Source organism: Anolis carolinensis, chromosome 6 (assembly GCF_035594765.1).
Source record: "Anolis carolinensis isolate JA03-04 chromosome 6, rAnoCar3.1.pri, whole genome shotgun sequence".
Classification (NCBI taxonomy): Eukaryota; Metazoa; Chordata; class Lepidosauria; order Squamata; family Dactyloidae; genus Anolis; species Anolis carolinensis.
In genome coordinates, this window is record NC_085846.1 from 114,438,573 (window position 1) to 114,462,672 (window position 24,100).

At 41.4% G+C, this 24,100-nt stretch overlaps 1 protein-coding gene across 1 annotated transcript in view; it reads left to right on the forward strand.

Moving 5' to 3' along the window:
• The first annotated feature begins 215 nt into the window (after positions 1-215).
• LOC100564326 (vasoactive intestinal polypeptide receptor) overlaps positions 216-24,100 on the forward strand; it is a 105,264-nt gene continuing 81,379 nt past the window's right edge. Inside the window, exon 1 of the mRNA XM_003221880.4 lies at positions 216-714. Coding sequence (XP_003221928.2) covers positions 646-714 — 69 coding nt within the window. The 5' untranslated portion in view covers positions 216-645. The remainder of the gene's footprint in view (positions 715-24,100) is intronic.

Sequence of the window (24,100 nt, forward strand, 5' to 3'; positions counted from 1 at the left end):
AACCTGACAATAGCTCTATGAATAGAGGCATGCCATTTCTTCCTCCCTTTCTTGCCTCTTCCCTGCATCTGTGATGCTCCATTCTTCTAGAGGCTCACCTGGCTTGCAGGTACTTACCTGACAGCCAGAACAGCCTGTGGTCTTCTCATTGGCCGGCCCAGACCAGCCCCTCCCCATGGGCGGGGCCTAGCAATGGGATTGTCTCCCTCCTCCTCCTCCTCCTGAAATCCACACTGAGCTTGAGTCTTCGGCGCGGGAGGTTTCTATGGTGGTGGCTGCTCCTTGAGGCGCAAATCTTTAGGATCTGGCTTTGTCCCTTTGCGAGGCTGCTGTCAAAAGAAAGAAGGAAGGAAGGAAGAAAAGAAAAAGGGAGAGAAGAAGGAAGGCATCGCCCTCGCAAGCCTTGAACCGGTTCGTCTCCTCCATCCATCCACTCCGCTTTGCCACCGAGATGGGAGGAAAACCTTCCTCCTTTTTCTTCTTCTGCACCAACTCGAAAGTCTAACTTTGATTTCTTCGGAGTTGGGACAGAGAAGGAGCAGAGAAGGAGTTGGCTGAGCTTTCGGGTTTTTCTTTATTGGGGAAGATCTCGACAAGGAGGAGCTTGGCCACCTCCTTCCCAGGCTCTGGTGTCCGAGACGCACGATGGGATATACAGTCCTGGCGGTGCGGCTTCTCGGGCTGGCGCTGTCCGCCTGTTCCCTTCTGGACAAGGTGAGTTCGAATACTTTTCACGCCCGAGGAAAAGTTCCCTTCTTTTCTCCCCTTTCCATGTCTGAATGTATGACTTTGAGGCACTGCAGTTCCCATCATCCTCAGCCCAGCCTATGTCTTCACTTGCCACCAGTGTTGGGAAGCATGACTTTGGGAGCATTGCAATGCACATCATCCTTTGGCTCCTATTTTAGTCTTCACTTACTACTCTTATCTTAACCTTTGCTTACTATGGATGCTGGGAAGTGTAACCTTGGGGGCTACACTACAAGACCCATCATCTTTAAAGCCAGCCTCTCTTAATTTTCACTAATTACCAGTCTGGGAGGCATAACTTTGGGAGAACAGCAAGACCCATCATCCTTCAGCCCAGCCCTTATCTTAATCTTCACTGACAGCCAGTACTGGGAAACCCAACTTCAGAGAAACTACAAGACCCATCATCCTTCAGCCCAGCCCTTATCTTAATCTTCACTGACAGCCAGTACTGGGAAACCCAACTTCAGAGAAACTACAAGACCCATCATCCTTCAGCCCAGCCCTTATCTTAATCTTCACTGACAGCCAGTACTGGGAAACCCAACTACAGAGAAACTACAAGACCCATCATCCTTCAGCCCTGCCCTTATCTTAATCTTCACTGACAGCCAGTACTGGGAAACCCAACTTCAGAGAAACTACAAGACCCATCATCCTTCAGCCCAGCCCTTATCTTAATCTTCACTGACAGCCAGTACTAGGAAACCCAACTTCAGAGAAACTACAAGACCCATCATCCTTCAGCCCAGCCCTTACCTTAATTTTCACTGACTGCCAGTACTGGGAAACTCAACTTCACAGAAACTACAAGACCCATCATCCTCCAGCCCTTGATTTTTACTTATTTCCAGTGCCAGGAAGCCTATGTTCAGGGGCACTACAAGACCCATCACCCTTCAACCCAGCTCGTATCTTAATTCCTGCTTACTAGTAGTGCTGGAGGGGCACTCCAACTCCCATCATCCTTAAGCCCAGCCCACTTCTTTAATCTCCATTTATTATTACCAGTGATGGCAGTAACTTTGAGGGATACTGCATCTCCCACCACCCTTCAACCCAGCCCATATCTTAATATTTACTTCCTACTTGTGTCGGAGAGTGTAATTTGGAGGCACTACAACTCCCAGCATCCACAGACATGCTAAGTTGAGGGGTGTTGGGTGTTGTGGTGCCCCAAAAATCACACTTCCAAACTTTTAAAATGTACCTTTAAGCATCCTTTGCTATTCCAATAGGATTACCCGAGAGCTCTAGTTCCACCACTTCATTGATGATTCCCAGTGATGGTAGTAACTTTGGGGGATACTTGTAACTCTTTCAGCCCAATCCATTTTCTAATCTTCCCTTACCATCAATGTTGGGATTCATAACCTCAGTGGAATAACAACTCCCACCACACTTCAATCCAGCCCATATCTTAATATTTACTTTTTACGTGTGTTGGAGAGTGTAACATGAAGGCACTACAACTCCCAGCATCCACAGTAATATTAGGTTAGGGGATGATGGACATTGCGGTGTTCCCAACATCCTATTTCCCAACTTTTAAAATGTACCTTTAAGTATCCTTTTGCAATTCCAAAGGGATTATCTGTGAAGTAAGAAGCCCTAGTCCCACCACTTAGAAAAGTTACTTTTTTTCCTTTGGAAAAATAGTTCTGTTGTTGTTATTGTTGTCATTATTATTATTTCCTTGTTTAAAGGAGACTCAAAGCACCTTGAGGTCTCTTTAAAAACATTTCCTTCTATCTACTTTTGAACATTGCATTATTATTATTGACACAACAACATTGTATGACATAGCAAACAAGACAGATATGCTGGATGTCGTATCACAAAATCACAAGTCAAATACTTTCCAAGTGTCTAGGACTGTGTGATGTATTTTCGGATAATGCACGCAGATTATTATTATTATTATTTCATTTCTATCCCATTTTTCTCCCATGGGTGGGATTCAAAGTGGCATGCAACATATAAAATTCATACAAATACAGTAGAGTCTCACTTATCCAACATAAACGGGCCAGCAGAATGTTGGATAAGAAAAATTTTTGGAGTATAAGGAGAGATTAAAGAAATGTCTATTAAATTTCGAATTACGTTATGATTTTACAAAGCACCAAAGCATCATGTTTTGCAACAAATTGACAGGAAAAGCAGTTCAATACACAGTAACGTTATGTAGTAATTACTGTATTTATGAATTTCGCACCAAAAACATCGCAATGTATTGAAGAAAAAATGACTAAAAAAAATTGGCTACTAACAAATGGACTAAAAATTGAAAACATTGACTACAAAACACTTGACTACTAAAAGGCAGATTGCGTTGGATAATACAGAATGTTGGATAAGCGAAGGTTGGATAAGCGAGACTCTACTGTACATCTGACCACAATACATATACAGTTGAAACATCATACCCGACATAAGAAACCAATTAACATATCAAATAAAACAATTAAAAACTGCATGCCCTGGTGTGTTTACGCATTGCATTTGCTTTGGAGCCAGAGTCTGTAAAAGTAACTTTTCCAAGCCTTCCCTGTTTTAAAACAACCTAAGAACTGGGTAGAAAGGAACATGTTGGAGAAATATCCCACAGACCAGAGGCTGCATTTCGCCTAAATATTATGCACGTTGTTGGCACGAATATCCTGACAGCAGAAGCAGCAACCTGTGTTGCAACCGATAACCTTTCAATATATTTTTGAGATGATATATTTTCCCCAATCTGATATTCTGCCTTGATCAGGGGCTCAATTTCCCTCTTATCTGGCCTCTTTTTCCACTCGTTCTTGCTTAGCAGGGGATTTTCCTCTTTGTAGTAACTTGGTTGTAGCAAGGGAGGGAAGAAACATTCTGCACATGCCCTGGGGACATTTTCCATTGATATTTTTTATTCTGCGCATTCCGAAGGCTCTTGCTGGAATTGGACATGACAGATTGGTCTTTGCAAGCAGGAACCGAAAGGCAGCCTCTGGATGTTGCCAAAGGATTCCTGCAGGCAACTTCGTAATTATTATTCCGTCTTCAATTGCAGCTGGAGGGGAAAGGGGGAATGAGACTATTTTCCCCCCCTGTTCTCAGCATAAAACTCTTTGGATGAGTCCTGATGCTCGCTGATAAATTTTATGAATGTTATTTTACTGTTATTGTTTTAATTTATATGCTGTCATCGTATTGTTTTATCTGTTGATTGGGCTTGGTTCCCATGTGAACTGCTCCGAGTCCCTTTGGGGAGATGGAAGCAGGTTATAAATAAATTATTATTATTATTATTATTATTATTATTATTATTATTATTATTATTATTATTATTATTACAGCTGGCAGATCGTAATTTTGTCAATGTCTATTGTTTTCAAATGCCAGCTGAGATCTTTTGGCACGGCACCCAATGTGCCCATCACCACCGGGACCACCAGGGTTATTATTATTATTATTGTGCATCTACACTGTAGATTTAATACAGTTTGGCACCACTTTAACCACCATGGCTCAATGATATAGAATCCTGATAGGTGTAGTTTGGTGAAACACCCGCATTCTTTGGCACAAAAGGCTATAAAGATCTTGCAAAACTACAACTCCCATATTGCAAAGCATCGAGCCGTGGGGGCAAACCACATTAATTCTACAGTGTAGATGCACCCTAAAATGCTAAAACCAGATGCTGGCAATCTGATACACCACGGGGCCGTGACCTCCCAATCCAAACAGGAGGAAAATATTATTCCAACACAACAGATCCAAATAGAGCATCCTAGCAGGATTATTAATTATTAATACCCACATAACCCAAATTATTGCATCTTAGTTGATCTCTGTTCTTAAAAAAAAAAATCTGAAAAGCATAAATCCTGCCTTGATTTTCAACTAGGAAAGGATTCCCCCAAGCAGGAAGCAGCCAGACTTTGAAGCTGCAAGGCTATTCAATGCTAATTGAGCTCACCAATTGCAACATTCACACTTGCCTCAAACAGACAAGTTCTTTCTCCCACCCTGGACTTTCCTCTCTCTCTCTCTCTCTCTCTCTCTCTCTCTCTCTCTCTATATATATATATATATATATATATATATATATATATATTAGCTGTGCTCGGCCACACGTTGCTGTGGTTAGGACTTTATTTTTCTTTTCTTTTTGTTGTATGAACGTAGAGACGTGGATGAGTGATTGTGCTGTCAATTTTCAAGGTTGTGGGGCATTTAGTTTAGTTGTTTTGTCTGGTGCCGTGATTCCATTACCCTTTTATATATATAGATATATATATATATATCCTACTTGCCTGGTTTCCAAAAGTTTCACAACCTCTAAGAATGTCTGCTATAGATGTGGGCGAAACGTCAGGAGAGAATGCTTCTGGAACATGGTCACGCAGCATGGAAAATTCATAGCTACCCGGTGGTTCCAGCCATGAAAGCCTTCGACAACACATAGGAAAGTTAAATCAATCTGTTAAATCAATTGAAATCACCAATGTGTTGAGTCACGATTTCCCACTTGATTCACTCAATCCAGTTGGGATTAATCAATACTAATAATCCAATTTGAAAAGAATATAGAACTTCTGCCTCCAACTACTGAGTTGCAATACTGTTGCAAATCTACCTATTTAGAACTATTTAGAGTATTTTATCCCTCCTACCTTTCCATCTAATGCTTTCCACAGTATGTAATATGGAAATAAAGGATTCGTATGTGGGGCTAATAATAAGGTAGGATAACAGAACCAATAATAGGTTTAACTCAGTGTGATTTTATTACTGGAAGTTACATTCTGCCTATGCTTAGGACACAGTCATTTGTAATTCATTTTCTTTTGGGATATTGCATACTTTGTTGTAGTATATAATGAATGGGATTGATTGCAATGCTTATAACTATTTATGATCAGGACTAAAAGGGTGACTCAAGAAAATGGAAGAGACATAGCATGGAGTACAGTAGAGTCTCACTTATCCAACACTCGCTTATCCAACGTTCTGGATTATCCAACGCTAAATTCATAAATACAGTAATTACTACATAGCATTAATGTGTAATGAACTACTTTTTCTGTCAAATTTGTTGTATAACCTGATGTTTTGGTGCTCAATTTGTAAAATCATAACCTATTTTGATGTTTAATAGGCTTTTTCTTAATCTCTCCTTATTATCCAACATATTCGCTTATCCAACGTTCTGCCGGCCCGTTTATGTTGGATAAGTGAGACTCTACTGTACTTTTAAAAGAACCGTAGAGAAATATCAACATTTTACATTTTCAAAGGACAAAGACCTATTGCTTTATAATTGGGAATTTTTTTGGATGCATTCCTTCCATACTGAAATCAGTAGGAACCAGGCTCAAAATCAGTCATGCAGAGCCCATTCATTTCAATGGGAGTTTGACCAAAATACAAGTGTGATAGTTTTAAGCATTGGATTACACCTCTGTGGTCACAGTACGAATCCCCAAAAGGTGATGGATAACTTTGAGAAAGTCACACACTCTCAGCCTTAGAAAAGCCAATTTATGGTTGCCTTAGGGTTGTCTTATGTGTCTGGTTGGGGATGATGGGAGTCGCAGTCCAACCAAAGGCACCAAGTTGGAGAAGACTGATTCAAAAATAACAAAATATGGCTCAGCAAAGTCTATGAGTGCAACTACACTATAGAGCAGGCATGGGCGAACCTGGGTCCTCCGGGTGTTTTGGACTGCAACTCCCACAATTCCTAACAGCCGGTAGGCTGTTAGGAATTGTGGGAGTTGTAGTCCAAAACACCTGGAGGACCCAGGTTTGCATCTACACTGCCCTGTATGGCAGGATCTTATCCTGGATCATATAATCCAATTCCGAAGTAAATAATCTGGGATCTGATCCTGGGATATAGGGCAGTGTAGATCCACGGATCCAGCTTAGGACATTCTGCGATGAAAATGAAGAGAAAGTAAAGATATTTTTAAGGCAGGAGGCCTTCCTGGTAGTGTGAGATCTGGCACTTAAGCTCCGGAGAGAACATGATGCTTCTCTGCAGGAATGTAAACCAACTCTGAGGAAAATGCAAAAATTACGTAGCCTGGAAACCTCTTGTAGTAAATCACTGGGTTGCTGGGCATTTTATATGCGTACGTTCTTGCATCAAAAGGAGATTTCTTCACCCATTCTGCAAATGATCCTTGCCAAATGTTCATCGCATCCTAGAGTTGGAAGTGACCCTAAAGGATATCTAGTCCAGCCCATTCCACCATGCAGAAAGACACCATCAAAGCCCTCCTGATAGATGACAATCCAGCCGAGACTCCACCAGAGTCACAGGCAACTTATTCCACTATTTATTTACAGCATTTATATTCCACCCTTCTCACCCCGAAGGTGACTCAGGGCAGATCACATTACACATATAGGCAAACATTCAATGCCTTTTAACATAGAACAAAGACAAGACAAACATAGGCTCCGAGCGGGCCTCGAACTCATGACCTCCTGGTCAGAGTGATTCATTGCAGCTGGCTTGCTCTCCCGCCTGCGCCACAGCCTGGAGGTTGTTGGAATGCACCACCCATCATCCACAGTCTGGGACTGATGGGTTTTGTAGTCCATCTCCCACTGAGATAAGGGAAGCACAGGATAAGGATGGAACAAAAATGTCTCCTTTCTCTGTCGTAAATGTTTCCTCTAGGCATGAGCAAAGCGTAGCCTTCTAGATGCTAATGGACTACACTTCCCAGCAGATTCAGCCAACAAAGGCGATGTTGAGGAATGCTGGAAATTGTCATCCAGTGACATTTTGAGTTCTAGATTTGGCCTTACCCCACTGACGTCTATACTGCCCTATAATGCAGTTTGAAGCTGTATTATTCGGTGTGTGTAGACTCATATAATGCAGTTTAACTGCAGTGAACTACAGTATATGACTCCACTGATTATATAATGCAGCTTGAAACAGTGCAGATGGGACCTTGACTTCTGCCAGGAAAATAACTGAGGGTGGGAAGAAATTATTATTATTATTATTATTATTATTATTATTATTATTATTATTACTAGCTGTGCCCGACCACGCGTTGCTGTGGCGAAGTATGGTGGAAGGGCCTTGAGTCTACACTGCCATATAATCCAGTGCAAATTAGATAATCTGTGGAAGAAGCCTAAGTGAGGCCTAAATCTGCCTGTCCCCTAACTGAACCCTGGCTGTCCCTTGGCTGAGTTGGTTGCTAGGAGACCAAGTGGGCAGAGATTAGCCCTCTAAACTGGCAGCAATTGGATAAAAACAATTATTGCTCTCCCTCTAATTAGGACTTTATTTTTCTTTTCTTTTTGTTGTATCAACCTAGAGGCATGGATGATGGGTTGTGTTGTCAAATTTCGAGGTTGGGGGGCCTGTAGTTTTGTTGTTTTGTGGGTCGCCGTGATGCCATCACTCATTTATATATATAGATTATTATTATTATTATTACCATGTCTTTAAAACTTTCCCAATTTCCTAACTATTGCAAGATTTCCCCTGTGGCAAACAGTTAATGTGCAGTGTGTTAATGCATTTTAATATCCTAATGTTTAATGGGTTTAATAACACAAATTGTTTGGCTTTTCTAATTATATTTACATGTTAACACAGGCATGGGCAAACTCGGGCCCTCCAGGTGTTTTGGACTCCAACTCCAAGTTTGCCCATGCCTGCGTTAATGCATTTACATTGTTATGCTCAGTCTTTGGGTTTGTCCACAATTGCAGTTTGGAGTTTTCCGGATTGGATTTCAATGCTCTCTCTAGGAATCTCTGGGTCTTCCAGTGCAACTAGAGGACCTAGAGATTTTTAGGAAGGAAACCTTACTAGGAATGTATTGGTCCTCTGCATATGCTCTGATCCTTGGTGCCATTTTTAGGATTTTGCTTGGGGTGATGCAGGTCCTGGGTGCTTTTGCGTTGGAGTTGAGCTGTGCCGTGATTTGCCTCCAGTGAAACCAATGCCGCTTGCCAAATTCGTGTGCCGTTTTCCATCTCTCAGAAAGGTGCCTTGAGTGAATTGCTTAAGCAGGCAAGATGCCAACACTGAGCCGGGAGGGATTCAGACAGGGCCGTATTTTATTCTAGCACCTTCTGCTCTTCCTCCCACCTTAGAAAAACTCAGCCGTTGATGGCATGGCCTTCGTTTCCTCCTCTTCTGTCTGTGGTTAGCATCACTTGCTCTTCTGTGACTGTCACAGCTCTCTTCCCTGCAGCCTGAAGTTGCCATGTCCTTTAGCGAACTGCATCTACAATGAGAATGAATGCAGTTTGACAACACTTTAATTGCCATGGCTCAATGCTATGTGATCCTGGGAGTTGTAGTTTGCTGAGACACCAGCATTCTCTGGCAGAGAAGGCTAAAGAACTTGTCAAAGTTTAACTCCTGGGATTCAGTAAGAGTTAAAGGGTGCATATTAGAGATGTGCCCGAAAAAATTTCCATTTCCTTCGTGCTATCGTTTCGTTTCAACCATTCTTCTGTACAAAATGAATGATGACATTTTCGTAGGAAACGAGAGGCGACACGAAATTGAAAGCCTCACAGTCATTGTGCTTACTTTCGTTTTTCCTTTTCCTTTCTGCCGCACAACAATAAGCAGGGACCGAGAGAGGGCTTACAGCTGGTGTGTACCAATGGGTGTTAATCTATATATATAAAAGGGTAATGAAATTTTGGCCTAGGACAAAACAACAAAACTACACATCCCAGAAACACTAAACTTGGCAGCACAACCCCTCATCCATGCCTCTACGTTCATTCAACAAAAAGAAAAGAAAAATAAAGTCCTAATTAGAGGGAGAGGAATAATTGTTTTTTCAAATTGCTGCCAGTTAGAAGGCTAAGCTCCGCCTACTTGGTCTCCTAGCAACCCACTCAGCCCAGGGGACAGGCAGAGTTAGGCCTCACTTAGGCCTCTTCCACACTGCCTATAAAATACAGATTATCTGATTTTAACTGGATTATATGGCAGTGTAGACTCAAGGCCCTTCCACACAGCTATATAACCCATTTATAATGGACTTAATGTCAGGGAAAAACCTTTACCCTTTACCTTAACTACCACCAATTCCTCAATACTTTACTTCCCATACCACCAGACTTCGCCACAGCAACGCGTGGCCGGGCACAGCTAGTTATATATATATGTGTGTGTATATCTGGGAATCTAACCTGAGCCTGGGAGAGGAAAATGCCTCCTCGTTTGATCTGATCTGTGGAAATCAGGGTTCATTTAATATTATTAATAACAATAATACTCTGGGGAAGAGCCAAACGTTGTAAAAGTTGGTGGGCTAAAAGGGATCGAAATGCACTCAGTGTGTGGCGATTTTCACCCCTCTAGCCCAAAAACTGAGGGGAAGGGGATGAGCCTCCAATGGCATGAATATTTTAGTGTTTTTCATTAGCCAGACGAAAATTTGTGTGGTATAGGCGACCCATTCTTGTTAGCAGGACACGAATATAAAAAATGAGACCACACGAATGAAACTACACAAAACAAACAGCAATTCCACATGAATGCACAACTTTAGTGCATATACACCGTAGAACAGGCATGGGCAAACTTTGGCCGTCCAGGTGTTTTGGACTTCAACTTCCACAGCTGTAGTAGGTTGCTGTAAGTTTTTCAGGCTGTATGGCCATGTTCCAGTAGCATTATTTCCTGACGTTTCGCCTGCAACTGTAGCAAGCATCCTGAGAGGTTTGTTCAGAGGTCTGTTGGAAATGAGGCAAGTGGAGTGTGTGTATATATATATATATATATATATATATATATATATATATATATATCTATCTATCTATCTATCTATCTGTGGACAGTTCAGGGTGAGGGAAGAACCCTTTGTTTGTTTGAAGCAAGTATCAATGTTGCAATTGGCAAGTTTGGTTAGCCAGTAGGCTGTTAGTAATTGTGGGAGTTGAAGTCCAAAACACCTGGAGGGCCAAAGTTGGCCCATGCCCGCAGTAGAATGAATGCAGTTTGACACTATGGGTCAATAATATGAAAATCTGGGAGATATAGTTTGTAAAAGCTTATTAGCTGGGACTGATGGGAGTTGTCATTCAATACATCAGGAAGGTGCATCATTTTCAGGAAGGCATGTGCTGCCAGATGGCTTTTTTTCTCTTCTCTCCATCCAACGCAAACCTTAAATGTCATTTTCTCTAAAAATGAGCATCTTATAGAGATATGCAACAAATAATTATTTGACAGGAACAAGCATTTCCCCATATGGCTGTGATAGCTCAGGAAAGTTATTTTTGGACTGCAAATCCCAGAGTCCCACAATGATGGCCATGCTTGATAGGAAATTCTGGGTCCTGTGATTTCCAAAACTTCTTCCCAACCATGATAGTGACCAAGGTATTGGTGGATTCTGGGCAATTCCCAAAAGTCACCTCCTTGGAGTAGTAATGCCCAGATTTCCACACTGGTGAGGGAATTCTGATCTCTGCCTTTCCCCAAAGTCACTATAGTTTCCAGAATCCTCTACCAGTATGTTGGCCATGATAGCAGGGGGGTACTGGGTGTTATCATCCTGAAAAGTTTTGGATAACAACTCCCCAAAATCCCAGTCTGCAGTATGATTGCCTGGATAATAATAATAATAATAATAATAATAATAATAATAATAATAATAATAATAATAACAACTTTATTTTTATACCCCGCCTCATCTCCCCGAAGGGACTCGGAGCGGCTTACATGGGGCCATGCCCGACACAACAATACAATAACAGTAGTAAGACAATAGAACAAAATCGCATCAATAAAACTTCAACATCAGTAAAAACAATCATAAAAGTCAGCAAACAATATAAAATGTTAATGGATGCTTTCATTTCTCCCCAAATTTCTTGAGTCTTGTGCTTCACCTGTTGAATTTCTGATGGTTAGATCAGCATTCGTAATAGAAATCCTGGCAAAGAAGAAGAAATCTGTCAAGAGCAAAGAATTCCAAGTCGGATCAGAATGTGACCCTGTTGTGTCTGACGTGATCGGACAAGAAATCGCACTTCGGCTCTGTGTGTGTCGGAGTTCGCTTGCCAGCTTTCTTTCAGCGAACCTTTATTTTTAGCCCCTGCTCCTGCGTGGCTTTGTGTCCTGTGTTTTATCAGCAGCCTCCACAGCAGTTGGCAAGGGAGAAGTGCAAAGCTCAGCCTCCCTGAACAATGGTTGTGGGTCAGGATCCCAGAGCCTCAGTGGCAGCAAACATGTTCCAGACACGTTTGGGGTGAAATGCCAAGCCATTCAGCACCTGCAGCACAAAGAGACAAAGCGGAGCGTGATGTTTTGTGTGCTCTAGGAGTTTCGGATAAGGCCTCCTGTGTGATTTCTTCCTGGCATAGAAACGTTAAATAGCTTTAAAAACAGCTTTATTTATTTATTTACAATATTTATATTCCGCTCTTCTTTCTCACCCCGAAGGATCACAATGTACAGTATACATACATGGCAAACATTCAATGCCATATGAACATAGAGACAGAGACAGAGCCACAGAGGCAATTTAACCTTCTCCAGCTTCCAGCTTCCTGAGGGTATGCTTGATTCCAGCCACAGGGCTTCATCATCCACTGTGACGCCGAGTCCTTGGATACTTCCTCATTCTAAATGCTGCTGGACAATTTTTATGCTGTTGTAAATTAATTAAATTAGCCTCCACACATAAGTGGTACCTAAATTTCCTACTTGATAAATGCAACTATCTTTCGGCTTGCTTAGGTCAACAACGAGCAGGGCTATTTTTATTTTAATGGTCAGGTGCTCACTCCAGCACGGGCTGGCCTCGAACTCATGACCTCTTGATCATAATGGTTTATTGCAGCTGGCTACTAACCAGCCTGTGCCACAGCCCAGCCACAGCTTGAACGCATTCATGCCAGTGAAGTTGAAAATCCGCTCTGGGTTGCAGTCCAAATTTAAGGGATCTCTCCATTGTGCTGAAATGTGGCTGAGAATATAGTTCCAACCTATGTCAGGGTCAGGATCCTACTCTTTGGCTCAATCCTTTGAATTTTGAGCTACAACTTGGAGGAGGATTCACTGCCCAACTGTGACTTCAAAGCCATCAGCTATCGCTGTCCATGGCGAAGATCAAACTATTTCTCTCCCTCCAGGTGCCTGCTTCCCAGGTGTGTTGGACTGCAACTCCCATCACTCCCCATAATTCCCACTTTGGTTTTAAATCAAAGGGAAAGAGGCTTTGGAGCTGGAGCTGAGCACAGACTTGGTAGTCCTTGTGCTCCTTTCCAACTCTACAATTCTCCAGTTGCCAACTTGTTTGGAAGCATCATTGGAACTGAAGTCATAAGGATAGAGCACATGCATATTAGCAAATTCAAAAAGTATATCAGCCAGGAGTTTTATCTTTGATACCGTGCATGTAAGCAAAGGAAAATTTTCAGAAATATTGATGAATTATAGCTGAAACACTACACAGTCCTTTTAGTGTCATCTTCTCTAATAGTGTGATCCTGGCTCCTTCTATACTCACCATTTAGTGCAGTTCAAAGCTGGCTTCAAACCAAGCAGCCAGGCAACAAACTCCCACAAAAGTGCATGAAAGAAAGCCCTTGATGTACATGGTTCATGTCATCACCATCCAGGCCTCAAACTGGTTCTAGGATTTCCTATCTATTCCCCACCTTCTTCAATACCAGTTTGAAACTGAATTAAATGGTCAGCGTAGACAGGGCCCCTTGAAGTTTATTGCCAGTGCCCCTCTGTGGCACAGATATTCTGACAATGTTGAACTAAAGTGCCCAGAAGCCTTAGATAATATAGTGAAGAATGCTGGAGTTGTAGCACAATATCCACAAGCCAATCCAATTCTCTCTCCAAGAGAGTTGTGCCATTCTTCTGTGCATCTCCAAAACACTGACTTTTGAAATCCCACAAGGTTTCGGCTAAAAGGTTTTCTGAAAAGGAACTTGACGGAATGCCTCATTTCTTCCAGGTCTCTGCTGAAGTGCATTGCTGAGTGTTGAAATATCCCTCAGCCGCTGCCAGTGGAATTACAAGCACATAAATCCATTCTGACTCTGAGCCAAGCTGAACACATTGTCTTCTGCATGCCCAAAGTGTACAGTTGGCAAACTCAGCCCTTTCTTGAGCCCTTGAGATCCTTTATTTCCAGCTTTGTTTGTTGGACCACCTGTTATTTCCTTTTGTGGGAAGGGTCTATTGCTCAATAGTAGAGCCACTGCTTTGCACCCCAGGAGGCCATGGGTTTAGCTCTCCAGATAGGGTTGGGCTTGGGAGAAATTCCTGTTTGAGTGTTTACAAAACTTGAGCCAGAGAGTGCAGATAGTGAAATGGACAAATCGGTTGTCATGCTTGTTCTGAGGGTGGTATGAGTTTTCATGTTGTGCAGTTTGTCCCTGTCTATGTGGAGCAAATGAGCCATTCACTAAATTTAATACAGAGTTTGGCTAAGAAGCTCTAGGGCAATGCAAGCCAGTGTGTGTTTGCTCAGAAGCGCATATCTTTTCCATACATTAGTAGTAGTAGTAGTAGTTGTTGTTCTTGTTGTTCCTTCAAGTTGTTGGTGACCCTAATTGGGACCTATAATGACATTATTTTTGCAAGATTTCTTGAGAGAGGAGTTATCTTTGCCTTCCTCTGAGGCTGAGAGAGTGTGACTTACTCAGAGTTTCTATGACTGAGTAGGGATTCAAACGCTAGTCTTCACAGCCATTGACCAATGCTCAAACCAAACAACTACAGAATACTTTAGGGCACTTTTACAGTGTCTCCATTGCCATTTGGACACTAAATATTTTAGAATCATGCCCAAGAAAATTTAGGACAAGATGGCCTTGGATATTTAAAATTCTCTAAGCTCTAGAAGAAAGCAATGGCAAATGTCTTTGAACACATCTTGCCAAGAAAACTCCAGTGATAGGATCACAGTTGGGTCACCACGAATCAGAAATGACTCAAATGCATGCAACAACAAAAAAGTGCTTTCAAGACTTCATTGAATGTCTCCCCATAAGCCTCAGCAAGTTTCATTACGAATTGTGTGAATGTATAGTTCAGAGTGTGGGAAGAGAAAGAGTGTCTAACATAGTTCTCATTTATAAAGCCTTTCAAGGGAAAATAACACAATGGGGAAACCAGGACCGACAAACAACAATTCAGCTAGAGAGTTCAAGGTAGCGTTGAAACTTGAACTCCAGACTCTCTGATTTCCAGCATGGTGTCACAGTGTGCATCTAAACTGTAGAATTAACACAGTTGGATACCACTTGAATTTTCATGATTCAGTCTTATTGAATCATGAGAGCGATAGGTTTACAAGTGTTCCAGTTCTCTCTGCAAAGAGCACTGGTGTCTCACCAAATTACAACTCCCAGGTTTCCATTGCACTGAGCCAGGACGGTAACAGTGATGCATTCCTTCTATAGCAGGCATGAGCAAACTTCAGCCCTCCAGGTGTTTTGGACTTCAACTCCCACAATTCCTAACAGCCGGTAGGCTGTTAGGAATTGTGGGAGTTGGAGTTCAAAACACCTGAAGGGCTGAAGTTTGCCCATGTCTGTTCTACAATATAGATGCACTCTGATGATGTTTAGGTGAGCAGAACTTATCAAAATCTTGCCAGAAACGAGAGTATATAAACGTCTACAATTCCCAGAATCCCTTAGGCAGTACAATCAGCTGGGGGATGCTGGGAATTGGTCCAGGAAGAAAAAAGTAGCATTTCCAAGCTCTGTTCCAAAAATGAGAAGGGAAAATACCAAGAGAGGTGCTAGAAAAGGAAAACGAACATTAGGTTTGATGGTGGGAGCGTGAACGAGGACTTGAAAGCCCATTTCGTTTTGGTTTGGGTCTCAAAGGCCTTTGATCTGTGTCGGGAATATACCCGTTTAATAAAACATAATGGCGATCTAAATATTTATGAGCATCGCACGATTTCAATCCCCTCCCCATCCCGGTGGAAACGGGACTTGCTGACTGATCCGTTTTTGTGCCAGTTGTCTCTCCATCGTGTCGCCTGGAGAATAAAGAACACGGGATGGCAAGCGGAGTGTGTTTGTGAGTGTGTTAATGCTGTCGAAAGGAACAGCTGGGCTTGGGCTGAGGAGAGGTGTCTTTATCCTTTTTTCCCCATTCCACCTTGATGTATGTTTGAAGTTATGGGAAATCAAAGCTGAATAGGGCTGGGATGGCCACAGGCAATGAGCAGGTAAACCTCTGGAAGTGTCAGGAAAACCCAGTCCATTTTAAGTTGTATTTTAACCCTGTGTGTCTTGTTGTATGTGTTATAATAGTGTTTTATCACTTGTTTAAATGATGTTGTATCCCGCCTCGAGCTGCAAGTGGAAGCAAGTAATACGTTTATTATTACTTCTATTTGGTGAATTTTTGAGGAGTGTGCTACAATTCCAGTTAAGGGGAATACATTTTTAGATTCCTTGAAACTCCCAAATCCATGGGATAAAATGAAAGCTGACCCATACCGAGCTCTCCTAAGTGACCTCTTATGTTTGGTTTGGAACTGGTTTGACAGAAATTGGGTTTGCTGTGCAGATTATCAGATTAGAATCATGGATGGAGACCCCAAGGGCCATTCAGTCCAACCCCATTCTGTCATGCAGGAAAAGCACAATCAAAGCTCCCCCAACAGATGGCCAGCCAGCACTGCTCAAAAACTTCCAGAGAAGGAGACTCCTTGCACTTCAAGACTGACAATTCTAGAACAGGTTTGAGGCCAGGAATGTGATTACATTCACCACAGAAGGTGGCCTCAAACTGGCTCCAGAATCCGCAGTATCCATGGCCTAGCAGCTGCCGGAGAATACATTTTTTCTCAATTTCCCTGCTGAGATGCGCTGCAGCGCTTTGTAGTTGTACAAGGTGGAAACGAAGGGAAAGTGACAGCAACAGAGGCGCTCAATTCCTCATCCAAGCAGTTCATTCCCATCTTGCTGCCCAGCCATGCCCTGCATTCTGAATTTCATAAAGTGCTTCAGCACATATGAGTGTCTATAAAATGTTTTGGATTTTTCAGAGCCAGTTTTTCCATTTATGTGGTTTATATTTGTGGCTAGCTGAGGCACATTAAGGATGGTTTTACACAGACCATGTAATGCAACTTGAAGATGGCTCAAAGTTGGGGTGTCCACAAAAGGTATACGCTGCAATGTACGCTGTAGCGGACATTAAGCCCAAAATGGTGTATTAAAAACTCACCTGAAATTCCATAAAAAGCCACAAAATGTGCTGCAGCCTATCAGTGTATATCCCATGCAGAGTGAGAATCCAACATTTAATAATGTGGAACACTTCTTAAAACAGGGATAGTACTGATGCTCTTTAAAAATCCAGAAAGACAACTGGATGGAAAATAAACAAGAACACTGCAGAAAGGAAATGACATTGTTCCCCTGGGAATGCCCACTTTTCATCCATTTGTCTTCATTTACTGTACCCTGCCATGGTCTAGCGCTGATCCTGAATAGTTATGGCAATGCTGGACTGGGTAAGAAAAATAAATTCCTGGATTTGGATCCATTTGCAATAAGCAGATCTTTGTGACACCATCCCATCATGGAACTGGTTCCTAGGGCAATTATGTAGACCTGCCCTGGGCAAACTTCAGCAGACCAGGTGTTTTGTACTTCAACTCCCACAATTCCTAACAGCCACTAATCTAGATGGTATTTCTGAAAATTGAAGTCCAAAATATCTGAAGGGCTGAAGTTTGCCCATGCCTGATGGCCTGACTCTCAGCAGCACAACCAGTTTCATTTAATCCACTTTCTAACACCAGTTAAGTGGCTAAGTAGAACATCTGATTTTGGACTTTTCCTTGACTTTGCTTGATGCACTTTATCTTTATTTACATTGCAGCACACTTTGGCCATGTGCATTTTATAGCTGCCTCAGTTCGAAGCTAACTTCAAATTGTATTATATGGCCAACGTAGATGTTAGGCAGTCAAACTCCTCTGAGTTTTAGTCTGAACTTTAAGCAGCTATTCCTCATGGCATCCGACTGACACATCCCCCACAATTGATGGAGAAAACCCATCAATAGCTACCTAAACCGCAACTTTTCCATCACCTCCCTTGTGCCATAAGGTCAGTCCACTTCTGTCCAGGCATGACATGGGAATGACATTGTGAGCAGGATTGCTCTGTGGCCACAAAGCTGAGGATAGATAATGCTGATCCTGGAACCGCTTCGTGTCTAGCCTCTGTAATATGTATAAACAATATCTATACACACAACGGAATAATGCACACAACAAAATCACTTACCGTATATACTCGAGTATAAGCCAACCCGAATATAAGCCGAAGCACCTAATTTTACCACAAAAAACCTGGGAAAACATTGACTCCAGTATAAGCCGAGGGTGGTAAATTTCAGAAATAAAAACAGATACCAATAAAATTACATTAATTGAGGCATCAGTAGGTTAAATGTTTGTGAATATTTACATAAAGCTCAAATTTAAGATAAGACTGTCCAACTCTGATCAAATCATTATTCACACCTTCTTCAATGTAAATGTGCTTATGTATCTTTTAATAATAGAGTAAAATAATACATGTAATAATAATAATAATAAATACAGGAAAATAATACAAGTAATAATAGAGTAAAATAATAAATGCAATAATAATAATATCAGAATGAAATAATAAATGTATTATTATTATTATTAATAATAATAATAATAATAAAACTAGAGTAAAATAAATGTAATAGTAGCAACAATAATAGAGAAAAATAATAAATGTAATAATACCAATAACAAAAGAGAAAAATAATGTACCATATATTCTCGAGTATAAGCTGACCCAAATATAAGCCAACCAGACCCTCACCCGAGTATAAGCTGAGGGGGGCTTTTTCAGTCTTTAAAAAAGGGTTGAAAAACTAGGCTTATACTCGAGTATATACAGTACTTCTCTTCCAGTTTCACACCAACTTAAGTGGTCAATGCAGATGCATCCAGATTTCTCCAATGGCTCTGTTCCATTTCTGTTGTGGATGCCCGGGAATTGTGAGCACATGTTTTACTACTATTGGGCATAAAATACCCCCAAAAAACCAGATTTAGCAGCAATTGGAGGAATTGAACATCCCCGCATTCCTGATCTTGTTCTGCATCCAAATCATCCCTCTTCCTTCTGTTTTTACGAATGTTTCCAAACTTTGCTCTCTGCCAGCCACGCTTGGATGTCTTTCCTTTGCCAGCTCGTTCGGTTGAGCAGCTGTTCTTCTTTACTTGGCATTGGCAGCGGGAGGAATTGAAAAGGAGTGTTCCTCTATGAGGCAGGAGGCCACAAAGTTTACACCAAATTATCGGCTTTATTTCAACTGCTTGCCATTTGGCATTTTCCAAACGTGCCATGAAATACCTTTTCAGTAGCCTCCTAGTTTGCTCCTGTCTTCACCCATTCTTGTGGCAGCAGCATTAGTGTTCCAAACCAGTGCTTCAAAATAAGTGCTTAAATTCAGCTACATTCTAATTAGTTATCCACTCCTCCACACAATTAGATTTAATGAGTTAATTTGCTTGTGAAGGGCTCTCCTTGTCATAGTGCGGTTACATTTAAAACTATAGTAGGTTCCACGTACCCAAGTTTCACAATTGACAACATGTGTCCACTGTAGTCCCAAAATGGATTATTTCAACCGGGGTTTGCTATTATCCATGGTTTTCCATATCCACAGGACATCCAAAAACATATCCCTTAGGGTTATATTGAATGGGATAATTGGTTACCAATTCATACACAGTAAAAAGACCCCTTAGGCTTAATTAGGTTTCTAATCAATGCCTTTTGCTATTGAACTTGGATATAGCTGGTAGGTTTAACAAGTTGTTTACTAATTTGTTTCTTCTCTTTCCCAATTGATCGTTGCATGAGGAGGTTTTTTTCTTGTGAAAGAGGAGGAGGATCACATGGTTCAGTGCTAGCTTTTTGCATCCACGGAAAGGAAAGCTTTGTTTTTCAGACGCTTGTCTTTGCAAACCACTTTTCTTGATTCTGAGAGGAGATAGAGGATGTAGTTGTTCAAGAATGCAAACAAAATGGGAATTGAAGTTTTTCAAAGTCTTTAGTCTTCTCTGCCATAGCAGTTCAAGTGGTGTCAACCCGCATTCTTTCTGCTGTGTAGATGTGGTCTCAGTTACCAGCTAAGCCAAAATTGTTTTCCCCATCATTTTGCGTTTTTTCAAAACCTTTACCAAGTCAACTGGGATAGAAAGATTTTAATTCCTGTGTTTCATTACCGCGGCAACTATTTCTGCTGGTCTGTTAGAATACGTTAATTGAAACTCCATGGTATCCCAAACTAATTTAAAATTAAATGTTGTACCATAATGAATAAAAGTCACTTTGTAATTTATTTATTTTGTTTAATGAATTAATTTTCATTCTAATTGAATTGCAATAAACGCAGTCCTGAAAATAAATTAATCATTTGAAATAACAATTCATTAATTCTATGTATGTCGAGGGAATTCTAAATGAGCACTGTGTACACATACACCGAGAGGCCAGTAAACTGCCCTCTTGTGGTTGTGCATGAGCACTGCATACATACATACCTGGAGGCCAGTAGCTAATCCTTTCTACCTATATACTGCCCTCTTGTGGCTGTACCTGAACACTGCAAATACATGCCTAGAAGCCTGTAGCTAATCCTTTGTATCTATATGTTGCCCTCTAGTGGTTGCATGTAGCACTGCATACATACATACCTGGAGGCCAGTAGCTAATCCTTTCTACCTATATACTGCCCTCTTGTGGCTGTACCTGAACACTGCAAATACATGCCTAGAAGCCTGTAGCTAATCCTTTGTATCTATATGTTGCCCTCTAGTGGTTGCATGTAGCACTGCATACATACATACTTGGAGGCCGGTAGCTAATCCTTTCTATCTATATTGTTAGGGATTCCTCTTCTTCAGAAGAGGAAGGGGAGCACGAAAGTGTTCATGAATCTGAGGGGGAGTTGGAATCTGAGGAGGAGATTTTGTAAGTACTCACATTTCAGGAGAGGCGAAAGGAAACAGAGCAGAGACGTCGTTCAGCTAGAATAGCTGCCAGAAATGCAGCTGAGTAATTGGGAACTGCCCTGGCAGCTTTGAGGGAACTCAGGGCTATAAAGCAAAGCAGGTGCAGCCAGCTCTTGCTGGTAACAAACTTACTCTAAGGCCTAAGCCTTCGCTCCCCTTGTGCCTGCTTCGAGTCTGCATCTGGGAAACTGCTCCTAAGGATTTATTGCTGTTTCTTTGTCTGAAGTAAGACTGCTATTTGATTTGGGAATTTATCAGAGACTAAGAACTGTGTTTGCTCTAAGACTTCCTTGATTTCTTTTGCATTATACCACTGAGTGTGCTGTTCTTTATGTTTTGCTGAAGTAAAGCAGTTTTCATTTACTTACCACAGTGTTTTAAGGCTGTTCTTGAAAGACAAAACAGGTTATATATACTGCCATGTTTTATGTACTTTTTGGAGCCCTCATCTTGAAGTGAGGTGGATTTTATAGTTTAAAACTAACAATTATTTTAAATGGGGTAATGAAGGATATGTATGCCATGTTTGGTCCAGATCCATCAAGCCATATGAGAGCTTTTGTGGTACAAACAGACAAGCCAACAAATGAACCAACAGACATACATACATTGACTTTTATATAGAGAGCGATGATGACGATTAATGTTTTTCTGGCCTACAGGAGCCAAAATATTGTAAAATTCTGTCATGCCCTATAGAGGTCATATGGGGATAGTTTAATAGTAAATAAATCATAGACTTCAATCCATTTTTACAGGTATAATACAGTACGCACTCTCTCATCTCCAATGGTTGTCTCCCATGTGCCTAATAACTCATACTGAAATCAGAAATTACCATAAATCCTCTTCTCTAGCTATATTTACAAATTTACTTCTTATTTTAAAAGGGAGCACTTGAGAAAATGCAGGCTTTGTTTTAAACCTCTGTCCTGCTTCCTGGAGGTTTAAATCCCCAGGTTTTCAGAAGTTGTGGAGCAGCTCCGTATGGTCTTTGCGTTGCATGCGGCCCGCAACTGAATAGAAAGAATGGCTTGGTTAAATAACTGGAAAAGACGCATCATACAGAAGGAGGAAGCAATAGAGTGGGAGGAGGAAGAGAAGCTCATTTAAATGCATGGACTTTCCTAGCATTACATAATAATTAAGTTATGTAATGGGCCAGGTGGAAGGACTGTGGATAGTATTACTTGCAGGAGGGGAGGTGATCAAAAGCCCTTGATATAAAATAATCCTATTTGAGCTCTGAGTTCTTTGAACTTTCCGTCCCACCACCGTCCCAGGAGGATCGGGAAATTCATCTCCGTTTTCTGCACTTTGCACACGTAACACCTTTTTGCCTCCCGCTCCTCCATAGATTCAAGCATTTCATGTTTCAAGGATACAATATGTTTGCACAAAGAGATTGTACACACAATTTTGTGTATACCAAAGTATTGTATAATCTGTGGATTTCTGAGACAAGGTGCAATGTGTCTCTCAGCAAGTCCTGGGAGGTGGAAAATTTGCTCAGGTGATGTATGATCCCCATAGTGAAAGGCAAAGGTTTCCCCTGATAAGTCCAGTCGTGTCCGACTTTGGGGGTTGGCGCTCATATCCATTTCTAAGCCGAAGAGCCGGCGTTGTCCATAGACACCTCCAAGGTCATGTGGCTGGCATGACTGCATGGAGCACCGTTACCTTCTCAACAGAGTGGTACCTATTGATCTACTCACATTTTGCATGTTTTCGAACTGCTAGGTTGGCAGAAGCTAGAGCTAACAGCAGACGCTCACTCCGCTCCCTATCCAAGGCAAATATATTCCAAGACCTCTCGTGGATACCTGAAACCATGGATGGTAGAGTCATAGAGTTGGAAGAAACCCAAGGGCCACCCAGTCCAAACCCCTGCCATTCAAGAAGATACAATCAAAGCCCTCCCAACAGATGGCCATCCAGTCATCACCATGCGACTCCAAACCAGCATATTCCACTCCGAATTAGCTCCTTCAGTTTTGACCTATACTCCTATTGATGTAGTCTAGAATCACATTGGCTTTTTAGCTGCCGCATCACACTCAGCTCGTGCTCTGCTAAGATTCCTTTCTCATGGACTGTTTTCAAGCCATGTGTCATCCATCTTCTATCTGTGCATTTTTGTTGCCTAAATATAGCACTGTACATTTCTCCCTGTTGAAATCTCTTCTGTTAGTTTTGGCTGTCTAATCTGTTAAGGTCAGTTTGGGTTCTGGTCTTGTCCTCTAGGGTATTCCCTCCCAGTTTGGTGTGAAATGGAAATTCAATCAGTGTGCCTTCTATTCCATTGATAAAGATGTTGAACAATAGTGAACCTTATAGTTGGACGATACTTGTGCCAGAAACGTAGCATAGAATTGCACTGGAGGACCTAGTTATGCTTTGGAGCATGGATAAGTGAAACCATGGCTCAACCATAGTCAGTTTCAGGTATCCACAGTTGGTCTTGGACTGTATCCCTCATGGATAGAGGAGTCATACTATATATTCTTTAAAATCCATTTGCCTTTTGGTTATGCATTTGTCTAGATCTTTTTTGGTTCCTGCATCTGAGAAAATTATGCCTGCAAAATTATCTTTTCAAGCTGTTGCAGTTAAAAGACCATGGAAAAAGTTTGTAAGACTTTCTTGCAGGTCTGTCACTACAGTAGACTCTCAAGTAACCAAAACTCAAGCAACCAACAAAAATCTTTTGAAGAAATAATACTTTAAATTAAAATGATGTTTTATAACATTATGTAGCAAATTGTGAAAAAAAATCTGTTCCTGGTTTGAAAGCGTTATTTCCTGTTTAATTGTGTGGTCCTTACTTTGAAAGTGGTTGTCTTACTCCATAAACTTTGTTTTTGTGGCTGCCACAAACTATGTTTAATTGGTTGAGACTCAGTGAGATATTAATTGAAAAACTACAGCAAAATGGATGTCCCATAAAAACAAAGTTTTTGCAATTTAATAAACTTTTCCCATGTTTTAATTTTTTTTTTAACCGTGGTTATGTAATGGGTTAAACCTTGTGCCAGTTGAACTGCTGGCCTGAAGGTTGGGTTCCTGACCTGAAGGTTAGCAGTTTGAATCCACAAAATGGGGTGAGCTCCTGTCTGTCAGCTCTAGCTTGCAGAGACATGAGAGAAGCCTCCCAGCAGGATGGTAACACATCCGGGCATCCCCTGCGCAACATCTCTGTAGACAGCCAATTCTCTCACACCAGAAGCGACTTGCAGTATGTTCCCAAGTCACTTCTGACACGATAAAAAATATGAATATTAAGTCAATACAGA